Source organism: Chinchilla lanigera, unplaced genomic scaffold (genome assembly GCF_000276665.1).
Source record: "Chinchilla lanigera isolate Chin_1 unplaced genomic scaffold, ChiLan1.0 scaffold00125, whole genome shotgun sequence".
Lineage (NCBI taxonomy): Eukaryota > Metazoa > Chordata > Mammalia > Rodentia > Chinchillidae > Chinchilla > Chinchilla lanigera.
In genome coordinates, this window is record NW_004955526.1 from 108723 (window position 1) to 119935 (window position 11213).

The 11213-nt window shown below is 37.4% G+C and overlaps 1 protein-coding gene across 1 annotated transcript in view; it reads right to left on the reverse strand.

Annotated features, from left to right (window-relative positions):
* Rwdd1 (RWD domain containing 1) overlaps nucleotides 1-11213 on the reverse strand; it is a 25904-nt gene that overhangs the window by 14205 nt on the left and 486 nt on the right. Inside the window, exon 2 of the mRNA XM_005409748.2 lies at nucleotides 5097-5162. Within this exon, the coding sequence (XP_005409805.1) occupies nucleotides 5097-5162 (66 nt within the window). The remainder of the gene's footprint in view (nucleotides 1-5096; nucleotides 5163-11213) is intronic.

The window sequence follows — 11213 nt, forward strand, 5'->3', positions numbered from 1 at the left end:
GGTATGATAGACATTGTGAAATGACAGGAAAGCACTCAAGGGTAAAGGGCAATTGGGATGTGGGAAAAGAGAAGGGAAAGAAGGAGAAATTTAGTATGTATGTATATACAGTATAGTTAACATAGTTGTTCTACTGTCTTCTCTTTGCTGAAAGAAACTGTCAATGAGTCCTTGATTGATTAGTATTGCATGTCTGTATCTGTTTTCATGAGCAACCACTTTGAAGATATCAATATGTAATACAACAATATGTAATATAACAATTGTTAACTTCCTACCACTTTGTTTGTAACTCTGTGTTGTCTGTACTCTTCTTATGCTATTTTGTAAAAGGTTGTCTGTCTGTTAATGTTTGCCTCCTTTTATTTTTAAAATAAATAAATAAATAAAAAGAAAAAATACTACAGCAGGCTCATTTTCAGCCTCCACAAAACCCAGTGAGAGCAAAATACAATTTGGCTGTACATTATAGGAAACTATATTAACATTTGCTAGCAAGATTTTGCTAGCTGGTGGTGAGATAACACAGTTTTGAACTGGCCAGTTTGAGATGCTATCTGCCATGTTATAACTCTAACTTTGTATACAGCACATTCTCATGAACATATTAGTGCCAGTAATTTCTCCACAACTTGGTGCACTGAGTTCTCTATCCTACCTGACAGCTAGAAACTATGCAACAATGCTAAACATTTCCTGTGAAAACTTCATTATTCACAGTGATCTGTTATCCAGAGTCATGTTTATTATAACACAGAATTTACTTATTAAAACCTGTTGATTGTGATGAAGTAACTCAAGTCCATGTTGCTCTTCATGCAAGGGCTTAAGAGGTGCCTCAAAAGTTGCAGGTTTGATATTATGTTATACATTTCATACACGATGTTCATAAAGAACATTATGAGTCAATAAACACAAAACATTTTCAAGAGTGAGGAAGGAATACAGTGTCTTCTTCCATTTTTCTGTCTCCCTTTGTTATCGTATTTTTGATTTGATTGCTAAAATATGAGGTTTTTTTTCGGTATTGGGAATCAAACTCAGGACCTGACACTTGCCAAGCAGGTGCTTATGCTGCTGAGCCATATCCCCGGCTATAAAATATGAACTTTTAATTTTTATTTTTGCCCAGGTTTCCTGAGGTGCACTTGACAAATAAAAATTACACATATGGTGTGTGATCCACATATATTATGAAATGACTGGCACAGTCAGGCTAATTAATATAACCACTATCTTTCAGTTATAATTTTTTGTATGTTTGATGAAAACACTTAAGATCACAACTTATTTATACTGCATACCTAAACCTACATACCCTGCTAGCCAATATCCTTCCCTTCTTCCTTCTACCCTCAGCTCTAGCACTGACAGCAATCAATTCATCAGTGAAGAAACTCAAAGGCAAGTCAAGCCAGACATGGTGGTGCATGTCTATAATCTCAGCACTTGGGAGGATGAGGCAGGAGAATCGTTGTGAGTTCAAGACCAGCCTGGGCTACAAAGTGAACTCAAGGCCAGCCTGAACTGCATAGTGAGACACTGTCTCAAAACAAACAAACAAACAAACAAAAACAGGTAAGTCAAAAGTATCTGGAGCCAAATGCAAATGGCAGTGCAACATACACAAACTTATAGGCTGTAGCAAAAGCACTTTTAAGAGAGCTCATAGCAATAAATGTCAGCATCAAAAAGTAATAATGAACAACCTAACTTCATACTTCAAGGAAGTAGAGGAAAAACCCACCTACATATAAAATCAACCAGAGAGAAAATAATAACCATCAGAGGAGAAAAAATGAAATATAGTACAGGCTAGAAAAACCACAGAAAAGACCAATGAAACATAGCTAGACTAAGAAAAAAGGACAGAATACTAAAATAAATAAATGAAAGATGAGACTTGAACACTGAGGGATAAAGAGATGTTGTTCATAAGATATATATTTTAGGTAGGATAAATAAATTCGGGGGATCTACAATACAACACGGTAACCATACACAATGACTCAGGCCAGGTGGCCCCAGCGTGCAGGTGCCCACATGCCTTTGGTGCACAGTGTTATCAGTGAGGCCAGCAACGTGGAAATGTCTGAAGCAGCAGCAGCAAGGAACCAGCAGTTGCGCTGTGTAGAGCTCCACCAGAAGAAGACCAGTCCCAGGCCCACATCCAAACGCCAAGATCAGCTCCACACCCAGCACAAATTCCATGACAAACTTGGCTGGGATACATAACATACTAACTATAATTTTTTTTTTTTTTTTTTTGCAGCGCTAGCTGGGGATAGTAGCTTCCCTTGCACATGCTAGGCAAGCACTCAACTACTGTGCTATACTCACAGCCCAATGTATCCTATTAAAAATTGCTAAGAGATTACTATTGCATATTATCAAGACAAAAAGATTAAAAAGTAGATGTAATACAATATTTTATTATTGGAATATCAGTTTTTCCTGGTTTTATAATTTACTTGTCTCGTGTTCATTAGTGTGAGATTCTGAGAATATTCTTCAACATAAAGCTTAATATCTGCAAACTGAATTTCACCCTGTAGGCATATAAAAACATATTTAAGCACTTGGTATTGTGGCACACAACCTGTAATCCCAACACTACAGAGGCTGAGGCAGGAGAATCACCTCAAGTTCGAGGCCAGCCTAGGCTACACAGTGAGTTCAAGATGAGCTTAACTACATGGTGAGATGGAATATATATACCTAAGTTCTACCATAAAAATGTATATATTCAGCAGTTGCCATACTAATAAATGTCTGGAAGCTAATGGCCACCACTTTGAGCACCTCTTGTAATTGTAGAGGCCAAAGGTAACTTGTATTAACCTCATGATGTCTCAAGAAATTGTACAAGAAATAAGGAAAAATGGGAAGAAACTGTTCAAAAGGAAAGCAGAACTGGAAGCAGGAGAGAAAGAAAGGGAAAAGAAGACAAAAGAAGGATAAAATAGAAACAAACCTGTAAATAAGGAGGAGACGAGGGGTTGAAGGGAGGGGAAGGGAATGGGAGAGGGAAAAAAGACAAATCAAGGTGTATCATGTACAGGTGCAAATTCCCTATGATAAACGTGATCATTGTATACACCTAATTATACCAACGAACTTAATTTATTCAAAATAATTTAAAAATAAATGTAGTATTAAAATATTTATACAGGTTTTTTTCCCTCATATATACATTTTTTGGTGGACTGTATATATGTTTAACTGTTTCAAAAGAATAAGCTTTTTAAAATAAGATTAACTGATTCCACAACAAGAAATAGTGGACATTCATTATAGAAAATTAAGGAACATAGTAGGGGAAAATATAACCACACACAATCCCATCACCAGGAGGGGTTCACTGTTATCATTTTAGTATATTTACTTTAAAAATGTTAGAGCTGTACCTAAAAATATACTTCACACTATGTTTTTGTGAATCAATTATATTACTACTAATTATCATCATGATCTAATATATGATCTAATCATCTCATAATATACTGTACATTCATAGCAAAACATTACATTGTACCACATAACCATCAATTTAAAATAAAACGGAAAATATAAAATACATGGGTACACAATTTCAAACAACACAAACATCCATTCAATTTCTTAAATATTAAATACAAGCATATTTCTATAAGTATGCCACCAATCACTGGTTAAGACAGAAACAATTACAATAACATCCTTGTATGTATTATATTTGTGTCACAATAGTTTCCTTAGCCTAAATATCCCATAAATACATATCCATCAAGGATATGGAAAATTATAAGTCTCCTGTTTAACATGCCTATAAATTTATACTCACTCACAAAATCACAATGCTTTCTCTCACCAAGATAACAATTTATTGGATGAGAACGATACTTCCATTTTAATTTGCTTTTTTAATTGCTAATGAGACTAATTTTTTTTTATAATTTATAATGCTGCCTCTAGAAACTACATGTCCATTCCCCTTGCTAGCTTGCTTGCTAGTAGACACTAGTTGGTTAATTTTGTATGATAGAGGACTCATTTCAAACAAATTTAAAAAGTATTGTCAAATCAGTCATGATGAAATGTACAGAAGTATTACTACAAAGTTAGTATTAGCTCCTAGTAAAGCTAATGTTCAGAATATGGGAAGGATCTGAGGACAGCTTTTAATTTTATGAAAACAGTGTAATCTTAACATAAATGTTAATTTGGATTTTTATCAATGAGTACCATCACTCCATTCTGGCACATGTTACCATATCAGAGGAACACCAAATGACGCCACTACCTTCTTTATAAGCTCCCAAATAATGAAGAAATTGGTATAATATTTATTTTATATTTTAATGTCTTATCAAAATATTTTAGGTTCCTATCTATAAGCGTATACTCAGTATTAATTTAATAATAACTAACTATATCCAACATCCTTTTCATTCAGAGTTCAAAATATCTCAATGGTAACCTTATTTTTAATTGTACAAAACAGATGTAGAGTTATCACATGATAGCATTAAAATTCATTCTTACTGATTGCTCGTGGCAGAACTCTGGCTTACCAGTGTAACAGGAAAAAACATTTGGGAGGAAACAATTAACAATTCCACATATAGTTGGAAATGAACTAAAGACAATATCTTAATTATTCATCAAATCTGCTAATGTTTTAAATTTTAACTTACTGGTGTTAATTTATTGCTAGTTTAAGAGAGAAAAAAAATGCAGACAGTTGTATCCCATACTATTTATAAGCATTCTTAATGAAAAAAGCCACAGAATAATAATAATGGAATTCCACATAACTAAAAAATATATGCATACAAACTCTTGTTTTGGACAAAAACTTCTTTCTTCTGCTGTACTGCTGATGTTTCTGCTTCACTTTTAAAAACCAAGAATACTGCACTACACTGTATCTTGGTTTCCCATTTCTTCAGGAGTCACACTGCCACAGTAAATACAGAATACCAACATATCGTGCTAGGTTCTTAACAGCACCTTAGAAGCCCACATCTGCCTGGTCCAGCACCATGACTGTGGAATGAGTGAAACTCCTGAGATAGCAGCTCAGAAAAATTCTAAGTATATTCTCTCACACTTACTTTCATCATTTTCTCCAGCATCAGATGTCACAGTAATGGTGAAGCTGGGTGGATTTTCTGATAATACTGTAAGAAAATAAACACAGATGTTATTAACCTAGTTCCTAAAGCCGATGTTCATCACTACTCAGTTCTAGAAATTGATTCATAGTCTGTGTTTTCATTTCCACAAAAATAGACTGAACAGAATACTAAAATGCTAAAATTTAGTCAATTTAGGTTTGTGTTATTTCCAAGATTTAGCTATGACAAACGTGCTGCTATAAACATAGGTGCACATACATCACTGTGTTTTCATTTCTTCTGGGAAAATACCCAAGCAACATAAAACTCGAGTCTTTTATAGGTAAATGGAGAATATACTCATAAGTGAAATAAATCAGATCCGCATGTGTAAATGTCATACTGTCTCCCTAGTGTAAGAACCTGAAAGAGTAAATAAGATCCAAAAGGTACAATAGATATTGTGAAAGGGAAAGAAACTGCTCAAAAGGAAAGAACAACTGGGATGGGGGAAGAGAAAAAACAAGGGAGAAAAAAAAAGACATGCATACATATACAGATAGCTAAGATAATTATACTACTAATTTTTACTAGTTCATTGAAAGGAACAGTTAGTGCTTATATAGTTTTATCAGTGTTGCATGCCTGCATCTAGTAATCTGAGCAACTACTTTAAAGATAACAATATGCAATATAACAGCCATTGTTAATAGCCATTGTTAATTTCCTATCACCTTGTTTTGAAATTCTGTATAATTTTTATTGGTTTTTTTTTTAAACCAATAAAAGCAAAAACAAATCAAAAGAGGTTTTAAAACGTCTTAAAAGCAGAAACAAATCAAAACCTAGTCAATTTAAAGTGAAAGTTTTCTTTAATCTGGAAATACCTATAGAAGATAACTCTCTTGACATTTTACAAATCAGTTAAAATATTAAGTAGTTTACCATTTATTTTGAAATCTCTAGCCATACATAAAGGTTCTTAAAAAATAATAATACCAGGCTCACAAAATTTGACACTTCTCACTGGATACCAGCCAAGGATAGTCACATTATCACTGGCTTTTATACTTGTATATCTTCTTGCTATTTTCTACATTGTAAGTGGACAAACTTAATCTTTTCACAAATACTCAGCTGCTACCACCTTTCATGAAATTATAAAAGGAATTAACTATGGCCCTAAACATCAAATTACTTACAATACAATAAGGAAGACATGTAAGTCAACACTTACATAAATAAGAAATCTTTATAAATCACTTTACAGCTGATGTCTGTCTATAAACTCTCTCTGTTGCCCTACATCTACTGCTCCACAAAAGCACTGTGTTATACAAATGGCGGGAGAGCTCCAGGCCAGAACACAGCAGGACCTTGTTGACTCCATAATACTGGTTTAATGAAAGAAGGGCTGAACTAACGGAGGAGAGAAAAACAGTAACAAAGGAAATTGCATTCAAAACCATGTGAAAAAGAGGCTTCAAACTGCAGGGATGGTCCTGAAGCCTGTGCGAAAAGCCTATGCCTTGCTCCATAACTGAAAAGCACCGGCCGCAACTCCAGAATTTGTGAAATTGAACACCACAGGATCACTCAAGTCACCACAGAAACTGTTTGGTTCAACTACCCAGGAACTTCCTGAGGCCATCATAAATATATACTATCAATAATATTTTTCAGACATATGCCTTCATTTTATGTAACTGAAACTCAAGGTCTTGAAACCATGAATACCTGCCATTACTAGAAAGGTCTTTGGCTGTGATATGAACGACTCATCGCACCCATATTGTACTTGGTCCACCTCATGTAAAAAAGCCACTGAAAGCTCATTATAATAAAGCACACATAAGGACTGGTCATATCTGTTTGTTAACAAATGTGTACAAAATACATTTACTGTGTTTCATTCTTCCTTTCATAACCAACTTTAGCCTTTACATGAAATGTAAATACTGCAACTAAGAGTTCAACCCAATGACATTCCTATTTGGTTCATTTTCTAGAAATCCCTAAGGCTGTAAGTCAGGGGTAACCTATACCCAATGTTATGATTTATATCTCAATGTGCCCCTAAAGACTTACACACTCACAGGCAAAGCTTGTGGAAGGTGAATGGGATCATGGGGGCAATATACTCACTGATGGATCAGTCCACAGATGAGCTTAGAGCTAAAGGTCCTGTCAGGAGGTGGGGTTTGGTTGGAAGAAGTCACTGGGGGTGTTGCCTAAAAGGGTGTATGTCTCTCACAGGCTCCTTCTTTCCCACTCTCTACTCTGTTCACCAGGGGGTGAGCAGCTTTCACCTACCCAGGCCCTTCCACCATGCTGCATCACGCAAGGACTGAAACTTTGAAAACCTGAGCCAAAATAAACCTCTCCCCTTTAATCTGTTGTTGGGTATTGAGTCCCCATAATGAGAAAGTGACCAAGACAACCAATAATAACAGCTAACATTTCCTGAGCTTCACTTGTGCCCGTGCTCCACATTTATACAAAAAATTCTTTAACACCAAGGCCATGAGTTTATGCTATTATCATATTTTGTCAAATTTAAGATGCCCTGAATTATGAGATTATACTGCTTATACAACACTAAGAAAAAAGCTGCCAATTAAACCATAACATGTAATTGATAAACTCATAATTCAGTGATATTAAAATGTAAATATGTATTTGTTTATTTGTATAGACAAATACATTATCACCCCAATTTCAATTTCATTCACGTGCAAACTTCAGAGATTTCACATAATTTGCCTAAAGCTCTACAGCTAGTAAATACCAGAAGTGAATAAACTGTACAATACTTAATTTAAAAAGAAAAACTATTTCCACACAAAAAATTCCAAGGAAGTCATTTCAGCCAGGGTGAAAGTCATAAGTGGTATACTGATAAGTTAAGACAGAGAACCCTTTCTGGAGTTGGGGGTACCACAGCAGCAAGGAGACAGTATTTGGAAAGCTAAAGGAACATATGTGGAATAATTTTCTTTTCCATTTGGTGGACACATATGTGAATGAAGAAAAATAAGTGAAAATAGAGTGAAAGGTTAGTCCTAGTCATCATAGCTTTTAGCAACAATACAGTTAGAATTGTATCTCTACACATAGGATGACAAAGGTAGCAACAGTGCCTAGAATGGAAGGAAGGAAACAAGGCTAGAGGCAAATGAAACTACATTACTACTGCAATACATCAAGAAAAGGTCATGAGCTTCTGAACTCAGGGGGCGGCCATGGGGAATCGCAGGTAACGGAGGAAGTTAAGACGGAGATGACGTGCTGAGCTTGCAGGCTAAGAGTGTGGTACCATTATCACAACCGAGGAATGCAAAAAAAGATATATGTTAGAGACAGGTATATACTATCAATTGGAAGTGAAACAGGTAAACAGAGCTAACAAGAACTGGGCTTTAATTCAATTTGGCATGATCTGTAGAGACTAAATGAGATCATGGGGGGGGAGGTAAGAGAGAGGCAAAGGCCAGTGCTTTATAAGGCATCCTCAAGGTGGAGAATAAAATGAGTAAGAAAAATTGCCAGACAGGAAAAGCAGCCCCAGAAAGTGCTAACAAATTTTAGGTACAGTAGTGTTTTACAAATCAAGGGAAATGGTTTCAAAAAGCAGTGGAGTACAACTGTCCGCATCCCATCCCTCTGTTCCCACCATTTCTTGTGCAGTTTTCAAACAACTAGATTTGATCATTACCTCTCTGTAATCCCTCTGTAATTTCTCTGTAAATAGTATTAGGAACCTTTGTGAAAAAGGGATGGAGTTGTATAACCAACACAATGGAAAATAAGCATAATTGAAGTCTATTTTATTTGTGGAACCACTTCAGGTATCTGGACATATGTCTGATATGGCAGTCTACAAAGTATGCAATATAGTTTGTGTAGCTACCTGGGGGAAAATGGGCAATAATTATTACCTATAAGATTATATTAAAACCCTGATAAGGCCCTCTGTATTCTGGACCTGCTTACTTAGGTTTCATTTTCCATGATGCTCACCTCTGATTTTATATTCTGGTGATGCCAAACCATTTGTCCTTTATACACAATCTCTGAGATTGCCTCTGTACATGCTATACCCCTGCTGAAATACCCTTCCCCCAGTCTCATTCGTTAACTTATCACCTCAAAACAACTCAGGCTGTCCCTGCTCCTAAATTTATGGATCTGTTTCTTTAACAGATTTGAGCTCTTAAAAATGTACGTATTAAATATTTGGTAAATAGGGAGCCAAAAAGACATAGAGATACTAGGAAGAATATCACTGAATTGTCTGATCTTGCAAGCCAGATAGACTACGGAGGCAAGATGAACCAGAAAAAAGCTGATGTTTTAGTTACTTTCTCATTGCTGGGACACCCACAAGTTAAAGGAGGGAAGGTTTATTTTAGCTCGTGTTTGTAGAGGTTTCTGTCCATACTGGCTTCAAGGCAGGGCAACATGGCAGAGGGGCATCATACAGGAAACAGTTCATGGCAGTCAGAAGGAAGCAAGTGCTCAAGACAGGAGGGATATACATGTATGTATACATTTGAAGCTGTGAGTGCCACACAGACTCAACTCCTCCCACTGGGCTTCACTTTCCAGCATCACAGCCATCTATAAACATATCCACTATCACACATCCATGATCCAGTCACCTCTCAAAGCCCCACCTATGAGTGCGCAAGGCTTTGGAGGGACATCTAGATATAAAACATAACACGTGAACAACCAGCCCACGAGAAAATCACGACGAAAGTATGTAAAAGTAGAACAAAAAAACTGTAGATCTACAAAGGCAAAGGACAATAGGAAGAATTTCTGAGGCCAAAATTTTAGAGATTTCCAAAGTGGAGACTGGAGCTCCAGGACTGGAGCTATGCAGGGGTAGGTGAGACGTTTCTGCCTGTTGGCAAAACAAGATAAAATCTGCTACCACTGAAAGAGATGACCAAAAGGTAGCATCAAGACAAAAAAAAAAAAAAAAAAAAAAACCACAAAAAAAAAATAAGGTAAACAACGAAAATGGGAGGGTTAAAGTAATGAACCTTACACTCTGGATTCTGACAGCAGTGATGAACAACACTCAAAGGAAGAGACTGGGAATATCCGTCCTACAAACCTACTCCAGGTTTTGCTCATGCTGGCTCACTGACAGGGTTCTTAAACTGGAGAGAAACTACTTAAGAAGTAAAGAAGAAAGACTGGCAGCAAGGTCAGGCGTTATTTGGGATAAAGACCTGATAGGGGCTACTGGGTCCAAAGTGCCAGGGCAGCTCCCTTACAGCATCAGGGGTTTAGGTCGGGGCAGTTGGGGTAGCAGAGAAAGAGGAAGCTGGAAGCTCATTATTCTGGCATGAGGTCATCTATCTTAGTCCGTGGTCACTGGTCCCTTTCTTGCCTAAGGTTCTTTATTCTTGAAGAGCTGGGCGCCTCTTAGTCCGGAATGGTCTGTTCTATAAACAGGACTTAATCAGGGGTAGTGATATTTTCAACAAGGCTGAAACAATGCGAAGAAGGAAGGGTCAGAACTCACAGGAAGATGTCCTTCAGACTTTTCCTTACCAACTCTACTGATACAGTGATCTTGTAGCATTTTGAGAACCAACGAAAGTGTGGCTTAACACGAAAAATTCTCTCCCTTAGAAATACATCCACTGAATTCCTCATTAATAATTTACCTTAGGCCAATTTATTAAGCAATGTGCTCGACCTCGTGTCAGCTCGGGCTGGGTCCCCACACGTCCGGAGGCGGAAGAGCGGGAAGGGGTCCGGGCTGACTGCAGCAGCCTGACGCTCGCCCACAGCGGACCCAGCGCGGCCCTTCCCCCCGCGGCTCCCAGCCCAGCCGCCGCAGCAGGGTCTCAGCCTAGCTGACGTCCAGTGCTCCTTCCAGACGAACAGCCTAAGAATCCGCAAGGAACGGAAGTCTGACCACATCACTGATAGGTACTCTGCCGCAATATTAAGAAGAAAAGGATAAGGTAGCGCGAAGAGAAAGGAGGCGAAGGAGGAAGAGGAAGACGACAGTTTCAGGGACGGTGTCACTAGGAGCGCTGAGAACGGCACTCGCAGTCCCACACGTCACCGTGTGAGAACAGCCTCAGCCTC